Source organism: Urocitellus parryii, chromosome 8 (assembly GCF_045843805.1).
Source record: "Urocitellus parryii isolate mUroPar1 chromosome 8, mUroPar1.hap1, whole genome shotgun sequence".
In the NCBI taxonomy this organism is placed as follows: Eukaryota; Metazoa; Chordata; class Mammalia; order Rodentia; family Sciuridae; genus Urocitellus; species Urocitellus parryii.
This window is the reverse complement of record NC_135538.1, coordinates 113844133-113871467: the sequence shown is the minus strand read 5'-3', so window position 1 is coordinate 113871467 and position 27335 is coordinate 113844133. Positions and strand designations below refer to the sequence as shown.

Genomic DNA, 27335 nt, shown 5'->3' with positions numbered 1-27335 from the left:
GGACTGTCTTCCAGAATAGCATAGACTGAGTAATGTATGAAGCCCGTCTGTTTGAGGAGATCAAGGCCCTGGCATTTGAGGAGAGCTTTCTTGCTGCATCATCCCATGGTGGAAGGCAGAAGGGCAAGAGGGAGCCAGAGGGGCCTGAACTCCTCCTTTACCAAGGCACCCACTCCTGCAGTAACAGACCTGCTCCTGCAATGACAGCCTGAATCCATCCTGAAGGATGGGGCCCCAGGACACGAGCACCTCCCGTGGGGCTCCACCTCCCGGCACTGCCACACTGGGGGTTGGGTTTCCAACACATGAACTTTTGGGGACCCAATCAAACCGTAGCAGGTCACAGATAAGGGGACACTGAAGCACGAGGGTGACTGTAGGGAGGGCTTCCTGAGGAAGGGAGGGTATGAGCTAGACCAGGGGTGAGAGTCGAGAGAGGTTCGGGTCAAAGGGAGCTGGGAGTGGGGGAATCTGACATTCCTGGAACCACCAGTTTTTCCTCAGGGTCCCCATGGATCACAAGGGTGTGAGGAGGGAAGGAAGAGGGGTGCGTGTCAGGGGGCACGCTTGGCTACCTGGGTTAACGAGGCGATGCCTGTGTCAGAGGAGGAGAGGAGAGCTGGAGAGGCGAGGCTGAGGGAGGGAGGAGGCCAGAGCAGTCATTTGGATGCTGCCAGGGTGTGCAGATGAGCTGGCAGAGCAGCAGGAGAGAGAACTGGTCCTTTGACAGCAAGTCTGGGCAGACACTAGGTGACCTTCTCCTAGGACAACTGCCTGGGGCCATTTTATAGGGTGGCCAAAGAAGAGTTCAGGACATGGGACCTGTGGAGAGCTGGGGAAACGCAGTCCAGGCCAGGCCCTGAGCAAGAGGTAGGGACGATGGGGGACAAGGACAGAGGGCCCAGCCAGGGACGGATCAGGCAGGGCTCCTTGGCGATGGTGGAGTTTCTTGCGGGGGTGATGGGGAGACATGAGAGGGTTTTGATTTTCTTCGCAGCCCAGTGCCCACTTAATTCTCCTCCGTCCCCAGGTCCCAGGCGCCATGGAAAATGGACAGAGAATACCTCGGAAAGGCCGGAGGCTGGGCTCCAGTCGGCGGCGGCAGACCAGAGAGCCAGCTGATGGCCAGGATGCCCCGGTGGCCCCAGAGCCAGAGGCCTGGTCCGCCCAGGCAGATGCGGAACTGCAGGCCTTCTTCCAGGACTGCGGAGCCCAGGAGAGGGGGTTTGTCACCCGCGAGGACCTGGCGGTGAGCTCAAGGCCCCCACCCTAACTCCTGAGTCCCTCTTCTGCTGTCCCAGCAGCTCAGAAAAGACTAGGGCTTTGTTTAGACCCACGTGGAAAGGACTGATAAGGCTTCCTGGGGCACCCTCTTCCAGGAGCATTTGCATTTTAACAAAGGAGAGGATTTTAAACCAGAGGAGAAATTTGCCAATGGTATAATTTCAGGCCGTTTATGCAGCAAAGGTTTTCCTTGGGGAGCAGTCAGAACCCTGGAAATCAAACCAGATTGATGACTATAAACTTTATAATAATAATGATAATAAGTACCAGGAATTGAACCCGGGGCACTGAATCACATCCCCAGCCCTTTTTTATTTATTTATTTATTTATTTATTTATTTATTTTATTTTTTTGAGCACAAATATTTTAATTGTATAAAATGAAAAAAAATTTTAAGAAGTTATCTACAGTTCTGAGCTCACTTTTATAAGGTATCACATTCACAACCTTTATAAGAAACATAAAATCATGAAAGGCTATCACCAGAAGCTCTGTAAACATTTCAGCTAAGGGCCAGGATGTTTTTAGAAGGAAACCCAAGGAGGACAATGAGTATGAAACAAGTTCGACCTGGTCATACAAATCTTGGTGGAAGAACTAGAGCGAAAGCCCAAGCTGCTGAGCAAGTGGGAGGAGGAAAGCAAACATGGTTCAAGTAGATCACACGAGGACACCCAAGACAAAGGCTGACTTTGGCATTATCTAGGTAACCCCTGTTTTTCATCATGGGTGACTCTAAGAATAGTCCTATTGTTGCAAAACCAGTCCAAATCCTCCCGAGTTAAAAAGAAGCCCCTCACTGACTTGTTGAGTGTAGGTAGTACCCCAAGTCCTCCCAACAAAGATCAGTTCTGGCAAGAAAGCTTCAGCGTGCCTTCCTGGTGCTGTTAGTAGGATGCCTTAGGCCAGGCGCGTCCCAGCGATGCTCTGCTGGCTGAGATTCACTAGGGAGGAGGAGATTTGGTCTCATTATTCAGTTAACTTCTTGGCCTTGAAGAAGCGACGAAGGCAGAAGACCTGCCAGGTGCTAGTCCAATAAGGCAGAACAGTGAAAAAATGCTGAAGTACAGGACTCAGAGTTTGGTGACTCATTGGTATCACACATTTCCTCCTCTGGCTTCTTCACGTAGGCAGAATCATTAACAATAGATCCTGAAAGGTCTTCTAGGCTTCTTAGCTCCACCTCTAATGGTCTGAGCTTCTCGACTTTTGCCATCTCTTTGTAATTTTTCGCCTCCACTCCATGCTTCATGTCTAGGATCACGAGTTGGTCAGGGATCCGCCCTGTCCCGTTGCTCTCAAAACATACTTCAAACATGTCATGATCTTCAGTGGTAAAAGCAAACTTCCCCTTGGATGCATCTTCCTTGGAGTATAAAATATGTCCAGCAGAATCTGTGAACTTGAGGTGGGTGCGCAGGCCACCAGCGCCCCCAGACTGGTCGGCGATCTCGTAGGCGCCTGTCACGACAGGTCCTTGTGGATCTCCTCGTGGAGACACTTGCAGGAGTTCACAGGCAGATGGAAAGAGATGGCGAGGACCGAGCTGGGTCCGAGTAGGAACGGGAGGGGGCCACGCTGGGCTACAGGGCCAGACAAACCAGACATGATGCCGGAGACTTGTTCGCCACCTGGTCCCAGCCCTTTTTTATATTTTGAGACAGGGTCTTGCTAAGTGGCTCAGAGCCTCACCTGGGTGCTGAGGCTGGCTTTGAACTCGAGATCCTCCTGCCTCAGCCTCTCAAGCTGCTGGGATTACAGGCACCACTGCTCCTGGTGATGACTGTAAACTTTAATATAAGATCAGCCATGGTTGTGTGTTCCAGTAAGGAGTCTTGGGCTACGGCCCAGACAGAGATTGACTGATTTTAGTTTGCTTTCTCCTCATTCATTGCAAAAGGGCCTGTTATGGGTTGCTAGAGTCTCAAGGGGCCTGCTCTTCCATGCTGGTACTTTTGTTCTTTCTCCATCAGAATTGACCTTCAAGGCCACAATAAGGTGTAAATATTGAAATGTGATTCTCAAAAAGGTAAAAACAAAAAAAAATGACTTGAGTAAATATGAAATCAATACTTATCAAAGGTCTTAACTAATTTACTTTTATCATTATTAATTAATGAGGGAAACAGAAAGATGTTTTGACTCATTCAAAGAGCCCTTGAGCCATAGGATATTTATAGGCAATTTGACAGAAAAGTGTTTAAGATTGCTGGGTTCAGTGTTAAACATAGCTAATGTCTAACAGGCCATAAATCTTTGAGGTTTTAGTTCTATTGGATAAAAATTGTTTTTGTTTTCCTTGGATAAAAATCTTCCAGGTGGCAAGTAACTTTAGTCAGAGAGATGTAGATATATATTTAGTTGTAGATGGACACAATATCTTTATTTTATTTATTTTTATGTGGTGCTGAGGATCAAACCTAGTGCCTTACGCATTCAAGGCAAATGCTCTACCACTGAGCTACAGCCCCAGCCCTAACAGGGACTTTTAATTATAGATAAATAATACAATGATCTAGGGCTGGGGATGTGGCTCAAGCGGTAGCGCGCTCGCCTGGCATGCATGTGGCCCGGGTTCGATCCTCAGCACCACATACCAACAAAGATGTTGTGTCCACCGAGAACTAACTAAATAAATAAATATTAAAAAATTCTCTCTCTCTCTCTCTCCTCTCTCACTCTCTCTTAAAAAAAAATAACTATTAAAAAAAATAATACAATGATCTAAATCCCTTCTCTGGTTTAGACAATGCATGTAGTCTTCGCCTCTATGTAATATGGAAAAGATGTGCTTTCTACCTTTTGTCTTTTTTTTAAAGTTTATTTATTTATTTTATGTGGTGCTGGGGATTAAACTCAATGCCTCACACGTGCTAAGCAAGTGCTCTGCCCCTGAACCACAACCCCAGCTCCTACCTTTTTGTCTTATTTCCAAGTTTCAGATAATTTTTCTGATTGAAAATAATATCCTAATTTTTTCTTGATGTAAGAAAGATTTGATTGGGTTTGGTCTTATTATTTGCACAGGTGCAACAAGAGGATAAATTAGATTAAATTTTTGGCAAAACCAAGACTTGGTAGTATCAGGCCCATTTTAGCTTCTGTTCAGAAGTTTTGATATGAAATCGTAGGTTGGACGTTAAAAACCTCTGTAATTTGCCCTTCTAAGTGACAAGCTGTCCCAGTTTTCCAAGGACTTTGAGGGTGCCTGGAATATGGGATTTTCTTGCTAAAACTGGGAAAGTCCTGGGGAACCTGGGGAGGGTTGTCATCTTACTTGGATCCTAAGGTAGGAAATCAAGCCCAAGACACTCTCTCCAGCAGATGGCACCTATAGATTTAAGTGGCTTCCTTTCTTGTCGAAGTCCCCAATTTTTCTGCCAGGAAGTGACCTTCCTTATCATTTGGTTCCAAAACAGCTTCCTGCGAGGTCTTTGCTCACACCTGATTAAATGAGGGTCATTTTATAAAGTGACACCCCAGGTAGGGCCTTGGTTTTTTTCCTTTTTCTGGTGGTACTTGGAATTGAATCCAGGAGCGTTGTACCACTGGAATCATCTCTAATCCCTGTTTTATTTTTTTGTTTTGAGAAAGCATGTCACTAATTCACCCAGGCTGACCTTAAACTTGTAATCTTCCTGCCTTAGCCTCAAGTAGCTGGGATTACAGGTGTGCACCATCACACCTGGCTCACAATTGTTTTGTCCAATTATATCCTTGTAAAAAAGTGGCCAGATTCTTTTGAACCTGCACATATAACCATATTGCTTTGGAAAGTAAGGAGCTTCTGTGAAAGCATGGGTTTCTAAATCGTGAGGGGGCAGTGAGATTCAGATACCATTTAAAATGTTTCATTTCGGGGGCTGGGGATGTGGCTCAAGCGGTAGCGCTCTCACCTGGCATGCGTGCAGCCCAGGTTTGATCCTCAGCCCCACATACAAAGAAAGATGTTGTGTCCGCTGAGAACTAAAAAATTTAAAAAAAAGAAAAAGATTTCAGATCAGCGCTGAGAATATAGCTTAGTCAGTAGAGTGCTTATTTAAAAAAAAAATAAAATAAAATGTTTCATTTCCATTTACAAATGTCTGATGTACCAAACTGAGGATTAGAAACAGCTCAAGAAGAAAGAGAAAGAACTTCCTCCCAGGTCTATTAAAGCAGAATAATAATAAATAGTGATCAGCCATCTTCCCAACCCATAACCACCACCAGATTCCCTGCAGCTGTTCATTCAGAGCCATGCCATTAATTTGGGTTCTGCTGGATCTTGGATAAGCTGTCTGCATTTGGACTCAAGAGCCCTGCAAATCCTCAGGCCATCAGATCCACGTGAAGGTCATCCAATGTCAGCCCAGAAGCCGGTATCCAAGTGAAGCATCAATAGCTCTGGGACAGTCCTTTTTCTTTAGTCTTTGACTTTTTCCTTGTTGAAGACAAAAGCTGTGACCTGCAGATCATAGCAGAGCCTTCAGGCAATCCGAGGAAAGCAGAGACCTGTCTAGTACAGACAAAAAGGCTGTGGTGATTTAGTAGAGGAGCTAACAAGACCCGAGCGGAGGAGAGCGGAACACCCTGCCAGGGGACACGCAGAATTATTTCATAAAGTTTTGATCAGTGCCTCCCCCTGAAGACAAGAACATATCGTGGGTAGCAAAGGCTTTGAGAAATCTCCAGGGTCTCCCCCACAGAGCAGGACATGGCTGAAATATTTATCTTAATAGCATTTTGCCCGTGTAAATTTAGCCTGGGACGGGAGGGATGTCGATTCTGATTTAGCAGGTGTTCCCATGATGCTCCTTATATATTGAAGTATTTAGGAAATACAGAGAAAGATAACCTCAATATTTTATTTTATTTCCTCCCCTCCATTAGGGGAAGCAACATTAAAAGAGCTGGCAGAGAACACCTGAGCCCTAGATTAACATAGGATCCTGGGACCCAGAAATAGCAGTGGGTCACCTAACTTAAAGTAATAGTAGAATAAAATATTTTGAAATAAACATGGGAGAAGGTAATGTGATTACAAGAAAAATGAGCTCTTTCATAAGGGAGGTGACTTTGCTTGTTCTTTAAAAAATTAGGATATGGTATAGAAAAAACAAACCAGAAATTATTGTGGTGAGATAGAATCTGTTACCTATGTAGCTTACACAGAGAAAAATAGTCCCCACCACCACTCCCCCCCCCCCTTTTTTTTTTTTGGTACTAGAGATTTAACTAAGGGGCACTTAACTACTGAGCCATATTGCTAGCCATTTTTATTTTTTTACTTTGAGACAGAGTCTCACTAAGTTGCTCAGGACCTCACTAGGTTGCTGAGTCTGGCTTTGAACCCTCAATTCTCTTGCTTAAGCCTCCCAAGCTGCTGAAATTACAGGCATAGGTCACCATGCCTAGCATAGTCACCCATTTTGAGCCCTTGCTGAGAACTCTGAGACCAATTTCGCATTTTAATAGAGATGGAGCCAAATTCTGGTTTTGCATTAGTAGAATATCATGGCCGTTAATGTTCCATGAGTTTTTGTTTATTATGATTTTCAAACCCATCCTAATGAAACCAATTTGGCAAAATGTTAATACATTTCATAGCTGATTTCCAGGCATTATAAATTAGGGCAAATAAAACTGCTTTCAGCAAACCTTCTCTATCTATTCACGTTTTGTCTTTTTATCCTTTTTTTTTTAAATTTCAATATTTATTTATTTATTTAGTTTTCGGCAGACACAACATCTTTGTTTGTATGTGGTGCTAGGGATCGAACCCGGGCCGCACGCATGCCAGGCGAGCGCGCTTCCGCTTGAGCCACATCCCCACCCAGTCTTTTTATCCTTTTATACAAAAGGATAAAAAGTTATTCCATGTTCTGGAATAACTAGGCACTGTCAGCCAAAACCTCTTGCCTGATCCCTTGGAAAGCAAAACCACATTCCATTTTCCTTATAGACACGACTGTGTTTCTGTCACTATTGCTCTTAGTAGTGTCTTAAGCGTCCAGAGGGATTAATGCTTTTAATCAATGTAATTAACTTCTGTTTCTTAGAAAGAACTGAGGGTAAATCATCAAGAATTATCCAACACAACCCCTTGTATCCGTCTAGCAAAGCTCTCCAAGACACCTAACACAGCTTTCTACAGCCGCACGTAGTTGTTATACTTTTAAAAAAATTGTGATAAGGTGGACATAACATAAAACTTACCATTTTAGTCATTTTCAAGTGTGTAGCTCAGGGGTATTAAGTGATTCACACTGTTGCACAACCCTGCTGCACCATCCATCTCCAGAACTTTCTTTCATCTTCCCAAACCGAAACTGTGCTCACGAAGCAACCGCTCTCCTGCCCGCCTCTCCCCACCCCCCCGGTGGCCTTATTCTCTTTTCTTTCTTTCCTCCTCCTCTTCCTCCTCCTCCTTCTTCTTCTTCTTTGTACTGGGAATTGAACTCAGGGGTGCTTAACCTCTGAGCCACACCCCCAATCCTTTTTATATTTTATTTTGAGACAGGGTCTCACTGAGTTGCTTAGGGCCTGGCTAAGTTGCTGAGGCTGGCTTTGGACTCTTGATCCTCTTGCCTCAGCCTCCCGAGCCACTGGAATTACAGCTGTGTGCCACCACACTTGGCCCTTATTCTCCTTTCTGTCTGTGTGAATTTGAGCACTCTAGATACTTCAGTGGGATCCTGCAGTGTTAGTCCCTTTGTGACTGGCTCATTTCACTTAGCATAGTGTCCTTACTGCTCATTCAGGTGGAATTCTCTGCCTTCTTAAAGCTGGGTGCTATTCCATTTTACATGGATACCACATTATCCACTGATGGGCATTTGGGTTGCTTCCTGTGTGAGGCTGTTGTGGGTACTGGTACTGTGGGTATGAACATGCAAACGTCTGAGTCTCTGCCGTCCCTCACACAGTTTTTTCTAAGTGGCAAAAATGAATTCACTCATTAACATGACCCAAGATACGGAGACCTTCTAGCACATTCGAAAACAGGCAGGAAAGGATATAAAGTTAAAGTTATGCTTAGCAATCAACAAATGTAGTTCAGTAAGCTCAATATTAAAATTTTCTGTGAAATTATATAAGTAGGGGCTGAGGCTGTAGTTCAGTGGTATAGCACTTGCCTAGCACATGTGAGGCACTGGGTTCGATCCTCAGCACCACATTAAAAAAAAATAAATAAAGGTATTATGCCCATCTACAACTAAAAATATATTTTAAAAGAAATTATATAAGTAGCCAAAAATTATTTGTTAATGTAATTGAATATAAATTCAGGCTCTTAAAGTTACCTGAGTATTTGGAAATTGTGTTGAAGATGAGACACTATAGGCTGGGTGTTCAATCCCCAGTACCTGGGGGTGGTGGGGTGGGGAAGAGGATACACTATAAAATTAATACTATTTACATAAAATGTATTTGTTAGAATAATGGATTCATTTATTTACATTTTTATAACCTTACACAATAACAACACACATGGTTAAGGATGATGTTGGCATATTTCATCAGTAAGATAATGAAGTGAAAGCAATTCAGATTAATTAGCTTTCTCACAAAAAGCAAATCAAGATCTTCTAAAATACAGAATGGACACCTGCATTATAGTTAACATAAAGCAGAGAAAACACAGATAGCTATTATTTGCGTTCTTTAAACCAAAATTAACAAATCAGTTTAATTTGTTCTATAATCCACCTTAATTATGGCTAGCTCTTTAAAATTTATTTTGAGTTAGCAGTTTCTATAAGATCATATTTTAAAGTGTAGCATATTTATAACACTAGAATTTCAGTGTTCTTATTTTCTATTTTGAGAAACATATTTGTCTCTGTAAACCAATCTTTGCTGAACACTTTCAAGAGACATATTACCCTAAGTTATTATTTCCTCCCACAGGTAGAAAAATATTGCAGATTCTCAATAAGCGTTAAAGGCTTTTCTGAATTACGGACACATGTGCACACGTGCACACACACACTCACACACACAGAGTCCAGCTTCATTTCTACGATTCCACCCATGGGTCAAAAAGAAATGCAGAGACACAAAAACTCACCATCTCAGATCTCCAAGAGCTGTCCTCCTTCCCTGTGCAGAGCAATTCTTAGCCAATTTGACGTCACAAGTAGAAAAACAAACAACAAAAAGATGAGCAAACCAAATTTCTGTTATCTCTCCACCAACAGGCGCTTGGTCTCCACCATGCATCCCAACTAGGCCACGAAATCTCATCCCCATCACTGCCGACACCAGCTGGGAACAGCTTACCAGCAACATGCCACCCAAAATAAAAACACAAAATCAGCAAAAGGAAACCAATAATCAGAGGAACAGAATTGGCAGATTCAAGGTTCTGTTATATTTGGATTCCTTCTGAGACTCAAAAAAGAAACACCTGCTGGGGTTGTGGCTCAGTGGTAGAGCGCTCGCCTAGCATGCACAAGGCACTGGGTTCAAGCCTCAGCACCACCAAGTGTAAAATAAAGATATTGTGTCCACCTAAAACTAATAATAATAATAATAATAATAAATAATAATAATAATAAAATAAAAAAAGAAACACCTGGATTCCAAGAGCCCATGAGGTATCTGGCAGTGTAGGGTACTTGGCTCTGCCAGGTGAGTCCCTTAGATGGTGGATCCTCTAAAGAAAATTAAAGGATAACTTTCCAAAAGGTGAAATCTCATGACCTATAGGCAAACATAAAAACATGCACATCAGAGACGGACACAGTGGAGCACATCTGTAATCCCAGCGGTTTAGGAGGCTGAGACAGGAGGATCACGAGTTCAAAGCCAGCCTCAGCCACTTAGTGAGGCCCTAGCAACTCAGTGAGCCCCTGTCTCTAAATAAAATATAAAAAGGGCTGTGGATGTGGCTCAGTGGTTAAGTGCCCCTGGGTTCAATCCCTGGTACAAAAAAAAAAAAAAAAAAAAACCAAAGAACTTCATATCAGAGACTTAACTCATTAATTAAGGTCAGGAATGATTCAAAGCACATTTAAATAGCTAGGCAATTAAACAAAAGCCTTAGAACCAGATTGCTGAGTTGGATTTTTAAAAGCTGGTTAATGTTCAACAGGCCATAAATCTTGGAGTTTTCTGTTCCATCAGATAAAAACTATTTCTGTGTCTCCTGGATAAAATCTCCGTGTTGACATGTGACTTCATGTAGTCAGTCCCATGACTTGAACTAGGTCCACCTCCTAGTCTGGAGGACGTGTGGGTGGCCCTCGCTCCTCTGTGACACTGAGGGGAGGACGTGCTGTCCACCTTTGTGGCTTATTTTCCAGTTTCAGATCATTTCTAGACACTGAGGAACACGTCTGGGGAGGATTAGTGGCTGTCCTTTATCGAGGTCCTGAAGGGCTGGGACTCAAAGCAGACTGGATTTTGGAGGGGGAGAGGGAAGAGGCTTGGGGCCTGCTGGAGCTGCCTGGGGTGATGCTGGGAGCCCCGGGTGGGGGGTTGGGAGAGCTCTGAAACGGGGATGGGGAGGGGGCTGGAGGTAGCACCCCCCTTCTGGGGGGGACCCGCAGCCCCTTGCTGTGGGAACAGCCGCCCAGCTCATGCCTTCCCTCCAGGAGGCCAAGTTCAGTTTCCTGGCCAGCCAGGAGGAGCCACAGATGATCTTCGACTGGGTGGACGCGGAGCAGAGGGGCCGCCTCTCCCTGGAAGAATTCGGCTCTGGACTCAGTACGTCTGACCTGGGAGGGCCCCGGGGACTTCCCCAGAGGTGTGCCAACCGCATGTCTGGTGGCTGGGTGACCCCCACAGCGCCCCTCCCATGCCCAGCAGTTCAGGGCCCTCCCCTGCACAGGCCCAGAGGCCTCTCCTCAGGGATCCGTTAAAACCTCTCCTCTGCCCTTAGGCCACAGGCAGGTGTCCACCTGGGGGAGGTGACAGTGCCTGCTCTGGGGAAGGGAATTCTCGGCCCCAGGGCATTTAGAGGGTGGGGCCCCCTGACTGGGCAGGGCCCCTCAGCACCTGCCTCTCAACATGAGCCTAACAGGACTCTGAGAGCTGAGGTCACGCTTCTAGGAAGCAGAGAACTTCTGGCCCAGGGAATGGAAGGGCCATGTCCTCCTCCCCGAGTCCCCCGGCCTTCAGTGTCCGCACAGCCATCCAGAGCTCCAGACCAGGGGTTGGCTCCGAGCTCGGAGGAGAGCAGAGAGGAAGGCCAGGGGTTTGCATTCCTGGCTGGAGCCACCCCGGAGGTGGCTGCTCAAGTTCTGGTGACTGGGAAGCTAAGAGCGGCAGAGAGTTGGCACGTTGGCTTTGCGACCTTGGCTAGAAGGTCAGCTCTGCTTCTGCCTGATTTAGACACCAGCACAGAGTAGGTGCTCAGTAAAGATTCTTCAACGGAGTGCACCATCTGCTGGCTTCCGGGAGGTGCGGTGTGCATTCCAGCAGGTCTTGGGGTATCTCTGAGTGTCAGGTGACCTGGAAGACGGCCAGTGCCTCCGTTCGGTGGACTGCCGAGGTTGCCAGAGGAACACAGAATGAGGACCTGGATGAATGTGACGGGCACAGGAACAGTCCTCCCTCAAGGGCTGGAGAGGGGCGGGGCGGGGGCCAGGGCCCACCCACCTGCTCCCCTTTGTCCCACAGGAACCGTCTTTGGCTCCAGCCTGAGCACCCCTCGGCTCCGCAGAAGGCGGCCGCTGCCCGCTCGGGTGTCCGTGGCCACCAGCTTCCCTGCGCTGGAGGAGGCCGACGCTGAGGAGAGGGATGCATTCCTTGCCCTCATGGGGCAGCTGGGGACCAGCCCTGCCCTTCCTGAGTAAGGCCACGGGGTGGGGCGAGGGCGGCCCTGGACACAGAGCCACAGACGCTGGGGGCAGATCCAGCCTGGTCACCTGCCGGCTTGTGACCCCGGGGTGGCTGACCTCTGACCTCTGTCCCCTGGTGGTCCAATGGGGAAGCTGCTGTGGGGTGGAAGCCTGTGCAGAGGATGCCCGGGGTCACCTTCCCCGCCCAGAGATTGGGGTGTCAGCCTCCCGTGAGTGCTGGGAGCGCGTCTCTCCTGCTCGGAGAGAAAACCTCTGGTGTCTGTCTTCACGACTTAATTAACCATCCTCGTGGAGCAGAATTGGCTGAGCACCCGCCGTGTGCCAGGTCCTGCGCTGTGCTCTCAGGGTGCATCTCTCACTCCCCAGTGACCTTGCCAGGCAGTATTGCCCTCCCCGTTTACAAGTGGGCCCAGAGAGGGTGTGATTTGCAGAAGATCACACAGCTCCAGAGTGGGAGAAGACAGGAGGCCGCTGGACGCCCTGGCTCACAGTCATGAGGACCAGGGGAGAGGGCGCCTCTGGGACAGGTTCCTGGAGGAGGTGACGTTGGAGTTGGGCCTTGAAGGCTGTTGCTGGAGTTGGTGCCCCGGGCTCTGGGAGTGTTGTTGCCAGGAACACGGAGGAGCAGGGTCCCCTGCTGCCCGGCCCCTATCCCTGATCTCCGGTGGCCTCCCCTCCCCAGGCAGGCGGAGCTCTGGCAGCTGTGGGGGAAGCTGCGGCAGGAGGAGCCCCAGCTGGCGGGCAACCTGGAGGCCTTCCTGGCCAGGATGAGCGGCCGCCTGCAGGAGGTCAGGGCTGACCGGGAGGCGCTGGAGCTGACCCTGAGGAAGTGAGTGAGTGGGGACCTGCACTCGTCCCCTGCGCTCTCTGTTGGATGGAGTCCGATCCCGATCCTCCTAGGGCAGGCCTCGGGCTGCGCTGGGGGCCAGGGCTTCAGGAGACTGGGAGGACTGTCCATCCTTCTGCAGGGGAGAGTGGCAGTTTGTCTGGTGCCGGGACACCCCCAGCCCAGTCCAGGGACACCCCCAGCCCAGCTGCAGGGTCACCCCCAGCCCAGTCCAGGGTCACCCCCAGCCCAACTCCAGGGTCACCCCCAGCCCAGTCCAGGGTCACCCCCAGCCCAACTCCAGGGTCACCCCCAGCCCAGCTGCAGGGTCACCCTCAGCCCAGTCCAGGGTCACCCCTAGCCCAACTCCAGGGTCACCCCCAGCCCAGTCCAGGGTCACCCCCAACCCAACTCCAGGGTCACCCCCAGCCCAGCTGCAGGGTCACCCCCAGCCCAACTCCAGGGTCACCCCCAGCCCAGCTGCAGGGTCACCCTCAGCCCAGTCCAGGGTCACCCCCAACCCAACTCCAGGGTCACTCCCAGCCCAGTCCAGGGACACCCCCAGCCCAACTCCAGGGTCACCTCCAGCCCAGCTCCAGGGTCACCGCTCACCCAGACTGCAGAGTGTGCAGTGACTCCAGGCTGGCAAGGTCACCCTGCCAGAGGGTCTGAGCGAGGGGCAGGGGTTGTTGACCAAGGAAGGTGGGACCAACGATGGGGCCACAGGGACCATGTGACAGGGGAGTAACCCGTGTTAAAGGGCTCAGATGGCTGTTCCCAGGGTGACAGGGGACCATGACTGCTGGAGGGGTGAGGCGAGTGGTAGGACAGGCTGGCCCTGGCTCGGTCTGCCCCGGCAGCAGGGGCCCCCAGGTGCTGAGGTCCGGGCGCCCGCCTCCTGCCCCCCTCCAGGCGTGACTCCGACCACCACCGCGAGGTGCGCCGGCTCTACGAGGAGATGGAGCAGCAGATCAGCAGGGAGAAGCGGCAGCTGCAGGCCGAGGTGGGCACCGCCTGGCCACCCTGCCCAGCTCCTGCCCTGGCTGGGCACTGGGAGCGCAGAGCTGCCGTCTCCAGGGCCAGCTCCCTTCTCTGGGTCTGGGCCTCCTTTTGTGCAACCTGGGATCCTGAGAACACTCCTGGGGCCTCCTGGCCTCCGAGTCGGGGGCCGGGCGGGGGCCAGGTGTCGGGAAGGCCGTCCAGCCCGTTGGCTCGGGGAGTCTCAGGGCAGGGCTGGGCCGTCTTCTCCACAGAGCGACTCCCGGGGCCTGGCCCTCAGCTCCCAGATGCAGGAGGTCCTGGAGGCCAAGGAGCAAGAGGTGCAGAAGCTGGCCCAGGGCCAGAGGGAGGTGAGTGACAGGGACGTGCAGACGCCCCCCGACGAGGAGTCCCAGACTCGGACACCCATCCTGATGGGCCTGCCCTCCGTGCTCCCTGATCCTGCCTGGACAGGTCAGCCTGGAGCCACCACCCCACTCTGAGGATTCACTGGGCCAACGGGGCTCCCCCACAAGCCCAGCCCCTGGGAAAGGGTGTCCCGGGCCCTGTTCTGAGATCAGCAGTGAGTGGAGCTCTGAGCTCCGTCACGAGGTCCAGGTTCAGACCCCTGAGCACCCTCCAGTGAAGATCCATGCAAACCTGAGGAAATGGCTTCTCCTGGCCTCAGTCTCTCCACCTGTAAAATGGGTGGCTGCGTCCAGGGTGTCCCCTAGGAAGGCGCCTTGGGTCAGATGAGGTAGTAGACGGGAAGGTGCTCTGGACTGGGAAAGCACTGGACAAACACCAGGTCTTGTTGTGGGAGAAGCCTGGTGACCAGGTGGAAGGTGGAAGTTCATCTCATCTGCATCGTCAGCTGAGTGACCTCTGTGGGTGCTTAACATCTCTGAGCCTCAAGGGGCCATTTTATCTTGCACCCTGCACCCCCCACCCCCTGCCATTCTTCCCTCCACCCCACGGTTCCTTATTGGGCACCTATGATGTGCTAGACGCTGCTCTAGATTTTGAGGAACACGGGAGACAGACCCCTGCCTGTGGAGGTACCATGTAGTCAAGGGGACAGGTGACAAAATGCACACGTATAATCTGACAGAACACGAGAGAGGTGGGTGAGTGCTGAGGAGGTACTCAAGCAGGGAAGGGGGCTGGAAGGGTGGGGAATTTTAAATGAGTTGAGAGGGGTGTCAAGGAAGGCCTCCCTCAGATGATGACATTGGAGTGCAGACCGGAAGAGTTGTGGGCTGAGTCTTGTGGTCACTGGGGGAAGAGCAGTGCAGGCAGAGGGAGTGGCAAGTGCAAAGGCCCTGAGGTAGGAATGTGCAAGGACTGATGAGCAGACCTGTGAGCTGGGACAGACTGAGGGAGGGGACAGCACTAGGAAAGGAAGGCAGAGACATAACAGGGGGTGTTGGGGAGACTGCAGGGTCCTGGAAGCCATTGTGAGAGTCCTACCTTCCACTCCCTATGGTCACACAATTCTTCATCTGAGCCCCATGATTTGCCATTGGGTCAAGAACATCCCAGGTGGAGCAGCCATGGGGGTCGAGCCCAGGCAGGTGTGACACGGGCCTGCCCCTCCTCCACGCCCTGCATGTCACATGTCCCCTGTGTGGATGACAAGGGAGACAGTGAGGCCATTGAGAGACCCCCACCCCACATCCTGTGTTTCAAGCTGGTCTCCTGGAGCTTGGGCCCTGGGGCGGGCAGGGGGTTGTCCCCGATGGCCTGGGGAGACTTCCGGCCACCCTGGAGGGCGACTGTGCCTCTGCCCCTCCCCCTGGCAGCTGGAGGCCCGGCTCCATCACCTCAGTGACACGCGGCAGGAGGCCGACTCAGAGAACCGGCAGCTCCGGGAGGCCAAGCAGGACCTGGCTGGGCAGCTGGAGGAGATGCGGGGTCAGTTGCAGGTCACCAGGAGACACCTGGATGCTGCCAGGGGCCGAGTGTCCTGGCAGATAGAGGAGGAACCCAGGCAAGTGGCTGTCCTGGGACAGGGGAGGGGGACAGGGGAGGGGGACTGGGTTCTCTAAGGCTCTGGTCAGCATGCAACACACACCTACCCTCCCTCCCTGATGCTCACGGCAACCCTGCCGAGTCGAGATGACCGTGCCCATTTCTCAGCTGAGCAAACTGAGGCACAGGAAAGTGAAAGACTTGTGCCCAAGGCCATGCAGTGGGATTAAGACACGTGTGTGCAGGGCAGAAGTGCATGCACACACACACACATGCACATGCACACACACACATGCACATGTACACACACACATGCACATGCACATACACGCACACACACATGAACACACATGCACATGCACACACATGCACATGCACACACATGCACATGCACACACACATTCACACATGCACATGCACACACACATGCACACATGCACATGCACACACACATGCACACACATGCACACATGCACATGCACACACATGCACACACACATGCACATGCACATGCACACACACACATGCACACACACACATGCACATGCACACGCACACACACACATGCACATGCACACACACATGCACACGGCCTAGCGTGCTGCTGGAGGAGGTCAGGCTTCTCGTGGGCCTGGGGATGAGGGCTTGGTGAGTGGGAGGGACATGGCCAGGTCGGGAGGGTGCCTGAGCCAGCACTGGAGGGGACAGTCATGGGACATGCACTGGATGGGGGGGGTAGGCAGGCGGGAGTGGGGTGACCTGACTTCACTGCCCATGTCCTTTCCAGTGTCCCCCGGTCCCGTGAGAAGGCCCCAAGCCCTCCAGCGATTTCCCCGGAGGAGCCACCCCTGCCTGGGCTGTTTGGGGACAACGATGACTGGAGCCAGCTCCTGAACTTCAGCAGCCCTCCCCCCAAAGCCCTGCAGCTCTCCTGGAGCCCACCCCCCACCCCAAGAGACACCCCAGGCCCCCAGACCCCCCGCGTGGTCAGGCAGATCTCCCTCTCCAAGTCACACGCTCTGCCATTTGGGCAGGAGCCATCCTCAGATCCAGAGGGGGCCCCAAGGAGCCCCCCGGGGCTGCCTGACGGCCCCGAGGATGGGAAAGGAATTGACCCTAAGGAGCTGGACCTTGGTCCAGAGCGTCCTGTGAAGCCCCGAGGCCTGGCACCCGACACTGAGCCGGGACCCAGCCCCAAGGCCCCCCTCCTCTGGAGGCCAGGAGCCCCAGCTGGGGGGTCAGGGAGCCTGGTGGCCGCTGCACTCCGGGTGCTCATTCCTTTGGAGGCCGAGCCTGCCCCCCAGGGGGCTGTGGCCCTCCCAGAGGGGCCAGCGGAACCCTCCTGGGGCCTGCGGTCTGTGGGTCAGTCTCCCACAGAGGGGCTGGGGCAGGGCCACCCTGGGGGGCTAAGAGAGGCTCCTGGCCAGGCCCTCAGGCCAGTCGGGCTGCCTGCCTCCCCTCTCCGGAGGCTGGAAGAGGAGCCCAAGGCGGAGGCAGGAAAACCAGGGGACCACAGCCGGCAGGACCCTGGTTCCCCGCAGGCAGCTGAGGCTCCTGGCCTGGAAACTGGGCACCCCGCGTCCCCCCAGCAGGAGCCTCCGCCCGCCCCTCTCCCCGCTGACCTACCCCAGACTCCTGTGGAAGCCCCTGCTCCTGGACAGCTGTCCCCTCCAGGGGACCCTCCGCCCAGGGCTGCTGCAGGGTCCCTAGAGCCCCCTCGACCCGTCCCCGAGCTGGCTGAGAGAGAAGCGCAACCCGGGTCCCCAGTCACAGCTGCTCTGGCGGGAAGAGAAGCAGGCCCCTCTGGGGCCAGGGAGCCAAGGGCCGGGAGCAGGCCTGAGGACCTGGGGTCCAACTCCGGGGAGGCTGGGCTGACCCTGTCCCCTGGGGACTCCCCGGCCGGCGGGCCTCCAGCTGACCCCGAGTACCTCTTCCACGTCATCTTCCTGGGCGACTCCAACGTGGGCAAGACCTCCTTCCTGCACCTTCTGCACCAGAACGCCTTCGCCACGGGGCTGGCAGCGACCGTGGGTAAGGGCCCCACCGGGGAGGGCAGACCTGGGGTCAGGGACCGGGAGCTGGAGCAGGCCCAGAGCCAGTCCCCGGCCAGGAGGCAGTAGGTTGTGCCCTCGTCACGGGCCGGCGTTTGACCTTGCTCTATGTGGGCGTGATCTTACCATTTCACTAATCGTCCCTAATTACAGGTGATTTGCTTTTTCTGCATTGATCTGATTAGCTTCTAATGTGCCCATCAACAAAGCACCCTGCAATTTAGGTGCAGCGCTGGTGGAGGGTGAGCACAAGCCCAGCTCCACCCACGTGGCCGTGGGCAGCTGCTGCAGGGCCGGCTAGACCCATCACAGCCAGCCCCAGGCCAGGCTGCCTGTTCCAGCAGGAGGTCCCCCGGGCAAGTTGAGGCTCCTGCACAGAATCCACGTGTAGATGTGGCCGAGAAGGTACACAGGTGTGTGCCTTCAGATCCTGGCTCTGCCACTGACCAGGGAAGTGAACTTGGGTCCATTCATCAACCCCCTGAGCCTGCTTTCTGCCACTCTAACAGACATCTGCGATGATGGACTTGTAATCTCATGGCTTGGAGGTGCCCATCCATGGTCGGGTAGCCCCATTTGCCTTTGGGTCCCTGATGAGGTGCATTGAGGTAGGAAGTCTGTGATGGAGCTAGATGCCGACCTCGGGGCGGGAAAACAAAAGAAAGGAAAAGAGCCGGGGGAGATGGTGCACACCTGTAATCCCAGGCGCTCAGGAGGCCGAGACAGGAGGATCACAAGTTCAAAGCCAGCCTCAGCACAGTGAGGTGCTAAGCCACTCAGCGAGACCCTGTCTCCAAATAAAATACAAAATAGGGCTGGGGACGGGGCTCAGTGGTCAAGTGCCCCTGAGTTCCATCCCTGGTGCCAAAAAAAGGAAAAGGAGGGGCTGGGGTCCCCCTCTCCCCTTCAAGGGATGATCCCCGTGACCAGAAGACCTCCCGCAAGGTTTCCACCACTTCCCAAGCGTGCCAGGCTGGGAACCAAGCCTGTGGGGACCCATTCCAGATCTAAGCCATGATTCCTTCAGAGCCCACAAATCCTCGTCTGCATGACAGACACAGTGTCCCACCCACTGCCTGTGGTGGTTGAAGGATTAGTAAATTCACAGCTCTAAGAACAATGCCTGGCACCTACTAAGTGCTCAGGAACATGTCAGCCATTGTTATTATCATAAGTAAGTGTTTGATAAGGTCTAATTCGGTGGCTTCTGCAAATGAGGTGCCCCAAGGCACTTTCTGGAGCCAAAGTTCCCCCCCACCCTAAGACTCCCTGGAGAGAAGTGAGCTTGTGGGAATAAAAGGGAGACCCTCTGGGGGACAGAGATGGGAGCCCTGCCCGCCCTCCTGTCAGGCCAGGCTGAGCACCAGGGAAGACAGGATCAGGTCGGGCTGGTGGCTTACAGATGGCCCTTCCACAAAAGGGGCCCAGGACACGCTCTCGAGCCTTTCTCTGCCCCAGAGCCTCACGTGGGGAGCTGTGGGATGCCATGTCCTCGGGAGGGAGGGGGACCTGTGGCAGGCTCGCCCCATGTGAAGTGGGGTCCCAGGGACGAGAAGGCCACCGTCATGAATCCCCTCAACTAGTATTTACTGGCCACCTACGGCGCACCCCACGTCTCCATGGGCATCTTGTTCCTCCCAACAACTGCCCTCCTACGCCTGGACCTGCCATCATTAGGGAGAGGAAGTGTCCACTGAATCAGTGGAGCTAGAGCAGGCTCAGCTGGGCACGGGCGCCTCTCTGTGGCTGCAGCATCACAGGAGGCCGAGGCAGGAGGACTGCAAGTTCAAGGCCAGTTTAGAGAGACCCCGGCTCAAAATGTTAAAAAGGCTGGGGCTGTAGCTCAGTGGTAAGGCACCCCCGGGCTCCACCCCTGGTACCAAAATAAGAAGAAGAAGAACAACTCCTCGGGGTTGACGGAGAGGGAAAAAAGACAGAAGTGACCACGGGCAGCTGCTCCTCCCAGTGTCCAGGTGGGGAGTGGGGGAGAGGAGGGGCTGCAGGTGCCTGCAGGTCTCATGGGAGAGGCCTGCAGCAGGGTGGCTGCCCCTCAGGTCTGAGCCGGGCAGGGCCAGCGCTAGGAGATCCCCACCTGGGAGCATTCCCGGGGCCTCTGTGCCCCTCAGGAAGGTGGGCAGGACAGGGACAGGGCTGCCCTGTCCCCGGGCTGCCTCTCCCATACCCACCAGGGTTCCTCGAGGTGCAGGGCTTGGCAGGAAGGGGCACCCGACGACTCTAACCCTCCCTGGGGCGTTCCCCCCCCCCCCCATGGAGAGACTGGAACTGTGACCGCGGGGAGCGGAGACCAGAAAGGACCATGAGAACAACTCGCCACCTGGCTGCGCCTTCCACGAACCCATTGACCTTCCCCAGTCCCCTGCCCCGCAGCGAGGATGAGAGGGAGGCTCAGAGGAAGGCAGTGACCGGCCCGAGGTCACACAGCCAGCACAGAGATGGCCCCATCCATCATCCCCAAGGCCAGGGCTCCGTCCTCAGGTGCCCCCCGACGGTAGCCTGTGAGGCTCGGGGACTTGGAGAGCGCAGTGGGAGCCCGGCAGCCAGGCTGGGGGCAGGCCTGGGTGTCTCTTGGGGCAGGTCTGGGCTAGAGTCCAGGCGGTCCCTGAGGCAGGCCTCACCCTGTTCTGTTTCCTAGGAGTGGATTTTCGGGTCAAAACCTTGATGGTGGACAACAAGTGCTTTGCGCTGCAGCTCTGGGACACGGCTGGCCAGGAGAGGTAGCGGCTCTGTCTGCGTTGGTCGTCAGGGACCTGGGTGGGCGGAGGGGGCGGAGGGCAGCCCCGTTGACCTGGGCCACAGAGGGATTCGGGATGTCAGGGAAGGAGCGTGGGTCAGGCCCAAGCCAGGGAGGAGGGGCCGACCCACGGGCCCCTAGGCCTGCAGGGCGTGGGTTAGGGCTGTCCCAAAGCCACCCTCAGGAGACAGCCACCTGGTCACCTGTCCTTCTGGATACCTGGCCTCCCACTTTACACTGAGTTCATAGGATCATTACCTAAAAGGCGCGAGTGGTTTGACTCTGCAGTTCCTCTTCCAGAAACCCATGCTATAAATTATAAATTTATATTATCTACATGACTGTCACAAAGGGACTGTTTATAGCCACATCATTTATGTCACAAAACCTTGGACACAGCCAGGCATGGTGGCACACACCTGCAATCCCATCAGCTCAGGAGGCTGAGGCAGGAGGATCAAGAGTTCAAGGCCAGCCTCCGCAACTTAGTGAGACCCTCAGCAACTTAGAAGGCCCTGACTCAAAATAAAAAGTGAAAAGAGTTGGGGATGTGGCTCAGGGGTGAAGCACCCCTGGGTTCAAGTCCTGGTGCCCAAGACAAACAAACAAACAATAACCAAAAACCCACCTTGGAACCTCAATGTCCGTCAACAGTTCACTGTTAAATGAATCAGGGTCAGTCCATGCCCTAGAACACCACGCAACTCCAAAAAACACGGAGGACTCTTTACGGAGTGGCAGGGAAATATCCCAGACGTCTTGTCTAGTTGACTGGAAAAACAAACGCAGGACATGAAACATTGATGAGTATGATGAGGGTTTCATGCTGTTGTTTTTCTTTTTTTTTTTTTCCATCCTGGGGCTCAAACCCAAGGCCTTAGATGCACCAGGATACACTGTGTTTGTGTAAAATGGGAAAAGGTGTGTGTCTGTGTGTGTCTGTGTGCGTGCATGTGTGTGTGTGTGCCTGTGCGTGTGTCTCTCTGTGTGTGTGTGTCTCTCTGTGTGTGTGTGTGTGTGTGTATGTGTCTCTGTGTGTGTGTGTGTGTCTGTGTGTGTGTGTGTGTGTGTCTCTGTGTGTGTGTGTGTGTCTGTGTGTGTGTGTGCGTATGTGTCTCTGTGTGTGTGTGTGTGTGCGTATGTGTCTCTGTGTGTGTGTGTGTGTCTCTGTGTGTGTGTGTGTGTGTCTCTGTGTGTGTGTGTGTGCACATAAACTGCCCCTGGAAAGCTGGGCATGATGGCACAGGCCTGTAATCCCAACCACTCAAGAGGCTGAGGGCAGAGGGTGGCAAGTTCAAGGCCAGCCTGGGCAAGTCAGTGGGACTCTGTCTCAAAATAAAAACTCAGCCGGGCGTGGTGGCGCACGCGGGTAATCCCAGCAGCTCCAGAGGTTGAGGCAGGAGGATCGCAAGTTCAAAGCCAACCTCAGCAATGGCCAGGTGCCAAGCAGCTCAGAGAGACCCTGTCTCTAAATTAAAAAAAAAAAAAAGTGCTGGGCCCTGGGAAGGAGCGTGGGTCAGGTGCCCCTGAGTTCAACCCCTGATGCCCCCCACAGTACATAGATAAGTGAATAAATAAGAAACTAAAAATGAAAGGGCTGGGGATGCAGCTCAGTGGTAGAGCACCCCTGGGTGCAGTTCCCCAGCACCGCGACACACACACACACACACACACACACACACACACATACACACACACACACACACATACACATACACACACACACACACACATACACACACACACATACACACACACACACATACACACACACACATACACACACACATACACACACACACACATACACACACACATACACACACACACACATACACACACACACACACATACACATACACACACACACATACACACACACATACACACACACACACATACACACACACACACACACACACACATACACACACACACACACACACCCTCTGGAAAAATCTTAAGACCCTGGTAACCCTGCTTGCCCTGGGAGGGGTTGGGGAGGGAGGGAGGCGCTGCAGCCCGGTGTGGGGGAGGGAAGCGGACGCGCTCTCTCTTTGGGGAGCGACTGTGGCTGAACAGGTCAGTGGCCCACTTTGCAGAGGGCACGTGGCCGAGGCCTGGAGAGGCCAGGTCCTGGGAGCAGTACGCTGATGTGGTCTCATGCAGGCTCTCTGGGCAGGTACCACAGCTTGACGCGACAGTTGCTCCGCAAGGCTGACGGGGTGGTGCTCATGTATGATGTCACCTCCCAGGAGAGCTTTGCCCACGTGCGCTACTGGATGGACTGTCTACAGGTGAGCACACACCTGGCAGAGCTGGTTCCGCATTTTAGAATCTTTAGGAAACTTGCATCCTGTCCTCTCCTCCTTTTCTCCCAGGGTGACAAATGACACTACAGTCCTGTGAGTGACGCCACTCACTGAGGGTATGTGACTGGATGAGCAGGGAGTGCAGGAGTACAAAGAAACCACAACCACATAGTACAGCCTCCAAAACAAACTGCTTCCTTTATCCTATGAGCATTTCTTCTCTGTACACAGCAGCTCTGTTGGTGATGTTTTCTTCCTAACACTTGAGGATGATGTGAAAATTCCTGTTCACACGTCTCTATTTTTTTTTTCTCTCCAAAATACTTAATATACATTTACTGGAACTCTGCAATGCGTATGAGCTAATGTGTGACCCACATGCAGGGAGACATGCTGCTTCTCTTCCAAAGTTTCTAGTTAGTGAGGAGAAGCAGGATAAGGTAAAGCCTGAGGAGGGGACCTGGACTCTGGGCCTGACAGGACTTAGCTTTGAATCCCAACTATCCCACCCCAACTCTGTGACTTGGGACCATCAACTTAACCTCTCTGAACTTCCATTTCCTGGCTTTTCCCATCAGGGAGTTCTGAAGATTAATAAAATAGAATTGCTTTCAGCACAGCACTTGGTGTATACAGCAAGCACTCAGTTATCCGAAGTTATTGTTGTTATTATTGTTGTTATTATTAATGAACTAGTTAGGGAATGTGCCAGGGCAGCCTGTGTGATCAAGCACAGGCAGGAAGAAAGGGGCATTGGGTGGGAGCAATCTGGGAATGCTTCCTGGAGGAGGTGCCCCTGAGTTTGGCCTTAGAAAGCAGGTGAGATGTTTGTAGGCAGAGAGGAGGAGCAGACCCCCTGCGGATGGAGGGAGGGTGCAGGTGGGAAGGAGGTAGGTGTGACGCCGACAGGGAGACACCCGGGAGGGCACCCCATCAGCTTCTGGGAGCTTCGAGCTGGGCCTGGCCATGGCATGTCTGGGGCCTGCCCTGACCTGAGGGGGCTGAGGAGCGCATTCTCTGACAGGATGAAGGGTCGGGCCAAGCAGTCGTTCTTCTCCTGGGAAACAAGATGGACTGTGAGGAGGAGCGCCAAGTGCCCACTGAAGCTGGGCGGCAGCTGGCTCAGGTGAGCACCCAGGCAGCGTCCTGTCTCCCCACCTGGACTGGGTGGACGCCTCCCCAGCACTTAATGAACGGGGTCAACTGGCCTGTGCCCTTTCCTGCCTTGGCCCCCGGGGTCAGAGTGGACCACCTCCACCTCCCACCCACCCTGGGCCACTGCAGGGCAACTCCCAGGCTGTGAAGGGCGTGATGTTGAACCTGACGGTGGAATTAGCAAGTCCCCACACAATAACCCTACAACATAAAGAAAAAAAAATCTTCAGAGTCAAAAGGCTTTAAAAGCTTCCCTTAAAACTCCCAATCAAATCTTAAATTGATCTCTGCTCTCTAATTAGCATACACCCTTCTAATTTATTTTATTTTAAGACAGAAATCCTTCCTCAGGAAGACTACATCAAAAGCCTCCCTCTGGCAGACAGTGATACACTTATTTACAAATGGGATTTAATCACATTCTAGAAAAACCAGAGAGCAGTAAGAAAAGAGGGGAAAGAATCGCGGCTGGCCCCACCCGACACAGCCCTCTGGGCATTTCCTTCCCATGTCTTCTCTCATTTCTCACAATCTGGGGTCACTGTGGTGGCCCCCAAGTGGCAGGAGATTTCCCGATTCGATGCAGCAAAGCATCCTCTGGTGCAGTACCTTCTCCTGTGGGTGGTGACCTTGATTCTAAGGGAAGAATCAGAAATAATGGGCCTAAGGGAATACAGGGTGGTCACCCCAGGAAAGTCCGTATTTATCTGAGGATGTTCGCTGCAGTGTTGTTTACAAGAACAAACCTTTGGCAGTGGTTGGAGGTTAAACTGTGGAGCGTCATGTAAGAGGCTGGTGTCTGACTTTAAGAATTCTGCCCTATTGAAGGGTATGGGGCGTGCTGGCAATATAATGTGAAGTTGGAAAAGCAGACGCAAGCCGCTGGGGACAGAGCTCAGTTGGTAGAGTGCTCGCCTCGCAGGCCCAGGGAGGGCCCTGGGTTCAGTTCCCAGCACCACACACACACACACACACACACACACACACACACGTGTAAATCTAGATCAGAGTTGTGGCTGGGGTTGTAGCTCAATGGAAGAGCACTTGCCTAGCCTGTGTGAGGCACTGGGTTTGATTCTCAGCACCACATATAAATAAATGGATAAAATAAAGGTCCGTCACAACTAAAAAGGAAAAAGAAAAGTTGAAACATCTGAAATGGCTGGTATGGGACGGTTTAGGTCCTACAGAAGCGGCCATTCATAAGGTTTAACCGGATAGAGTGACAGACAGCCCATACCCCACCCTTAAAAGGGATAAAGGGATCTATAAATTGGAATGGAAATATATATCCAAATGTTAACATTGAATTATATTTTGAGTTTATAGTTTTTAATACTGTATTATTCAATATTATATATAGTATTTTATATATATATATATATATATATATATATATATATATATATATATATATATATTTGTACCAGGGATTGAACCCAGGGGCACCCGACCACTGAGCCACATGCACAGCCCTTTTGTATTTTACTGAGAGACAGGGTCTCACTGAGCTGCTTAGGGCCTTGCTGTTGCTGAGGCTGGCTTTGAACTCGCGATCCTCCTGTCTCAGCCTCCCCAGCCGCTGGGATTAGGAGTCTACACCACTGTGCCTGACTCCAAAGATATATTTTTGAAACGAAAAACATAACTGATCATTAAAAGTGTCCCCAGGGGGCTGGGCTGTAGCTCAGGGTAGAGCACTTGCCTCCTTTGGGACTCAGTCTTCCTGTTGTCACTCCCACTCTGCGGGATGTCTCCTGGTGCAGGGTGGAGGGCAGGGCCAGGCCGAGATGTGGGGGCTGCGTCTCCCACAGAGGTGGGTTTGGGCAGCCCGGGCCGGACCCTGGTTGGCCCAGAGTTGGTGGCAAGAGCTGTCTGGCCCTGCTGCCAGTTTCCCCCAGTCCCTCTGTCTGCCTGCAGGACCTGGGGGTCTCCTTCGGGGAGTGCAGCGCGGCCCTGGGTCACAACATCCTGGAGCCCATGATGAACCTGGCCCGGTGAGTGCTGTCCCCCACCCCCTGTCCCCACCCAGAATCCCCCGAGGCAGCTGCAGTCCGGCCCTGGCTCCTAGGGGGCAGGGAAGGCCCCGACTGAGGAGGTGGCCCCAGAGTGGATAGGACAGGGAGCAGGACACGGGCTCCGGACTGCAGCCCCGCCCCGTCCTCCTCGGCCTCTGTGTCCTTGATTTCTGGAGGAGGGCGCGTCCCCCTCCTGCTCCCGCCTCCTGTGGATCAGGAGTGAAATCCAAAGGTTCGCAGCGCCCCCTCCCTGAACCCCCTCACGCTCACCAGCTCCAGCCCTCAGGAGCCTCCCTTGCCCTTCTGTGTCCCTCATCGCCCCTGGACAGGCCATCCCTGTGCCCACTCTGTCCCTCTGGCCTGCTCTGGTCAACCCCCTGGCACATCCGGGGCCTTCGGTGGAGTCCCCAGGTGTTAGACGGGCGGAGTGCCACTTGGCCCACGGCGGCTGTGCCGTGGGGAGGTGGACGACTTCTTTTACTGTGCCCACCCACGTCTGGGCCCTCTCTCTGCCCAGGGCCCCCTTCCTGCTCACAGGCTGGAGCTCAGGTCCCAGCTCAAACCTGTCCCCACCCGCTCCCTCCCCGGCTGTGGTCATCCTCTCCCTGTGTGTCCTTTACTACTCAGGGCAGGTCATGTCAGCTTCTTTGTCCCCGTCGGTGTCCCTTCATGGCGCTCGGTGCTCAGTGCACCTGAAGGATACAGAAGAGACACAGAGGGGCACAGAGGGACACAGAGGGACACAGAGGGCCAAGCTCCCTGGCCCCATTTTTCCAGTGCCAGGAGCATTGCAGGGAGGGGAGGGAGCCCAGGTGCAGCCTCTCAGCCCCTGGCCACCCCCATGGCCCCTCCACACCGTTCCTGAAGGCCAGGGGACACTAACACCTGGATATTGTCAAGCAGGTCACTCAAGGTGCAGGAGGACCGCCTGAAGGGCTCGCTGGTGGAGGTGGCCTCCGAGAGGCCTCCCAAGAGAGCTGGCTGCTGTTTCTGACCACCTGTCCAGTCCCACCCCCTGGTCTTCCTGTCCCTCAGCTCCTGTCCTGCCTTCCTGGACACAGGCAGAAGCCCAGGACCAGCTTGAGAGTCGAGGAAAAGCCTCCTCCAATCAGGACTCAGAGGGCCCCACCTCTGCCCCGCACACTCCAGGGGACTTTGCTGAGTCAAATAAGGCGGTCGGGGATGGAGGTGGTAAAA

At 53.0% G+C, this 27335-nt stretch overlaps 1 protein-coding gene and 1 pseudogene across 1 annotated transcript; one reads left to right on the top strand and one right to left on the bottom strand.

The window, feature by feature from the left end:
* The first annotated feature begins 1042 nt into the window (after positions 1 to 1042).
* Rab44 (RAB44, member RAS oncogene family) lies at positions 1043 to 27132 on the top strand. The gene is made up of 13 exons (XM_026383523.2): positions 1043 to 1249; positions 10867 to 10978; positions 11894 to 12065; positions 12758 to 12904; positions 13814 to 13904; positions 14155 to 14250; positions 15682 to 15869; positions 16638 to 17881; positions 20555 to 20636; positions 22836 to 22950; positions 23990 to 24091; positions 26041 to 26117; positions 27042 to 27132. The coding sequence occupies exons 1-13, from the start codon at positions 1043 to 1045 to the stop codon at positions 27130 to 27132; spliced, it is 2724 nt and encodes a 907-aa protein (XP_026239308.2).
* On the bottom strand, positions 2018 to 2893 carry LOC113179224 (transmembrane emp24 domain-containing protein 10-like; annotated as a pseudogene).
* Positions 27133 to 27335: the final 203 nt, after the last annotated feature.

Excerpts from the sequence above, each read along its gene's own strand:
- Rab44 (XM_026383523.2), top strand. The coding sequence starts at position 1,043 with ATGGAAAATGGACAGAGAATACCTCGGAAAGGCCGGAGGCTGGGCTCC. Across the intron at positions 20,637-22,835 it reads GACACGGCTGGCCAGGAGAG|GTACCACAGCTTGACGCGAC; the intron begins GTAGCGGCTCTG and ends CTCTCTGGGCAG. Across the intron at positions 24,092-26,040 it reads CTGGGCGGCAGCTGGCTCAG|GACCTGGGGGTCTCCTTCGG; the intron begins GTGAGCACCCAG and ends GTCTGCCTGCAG.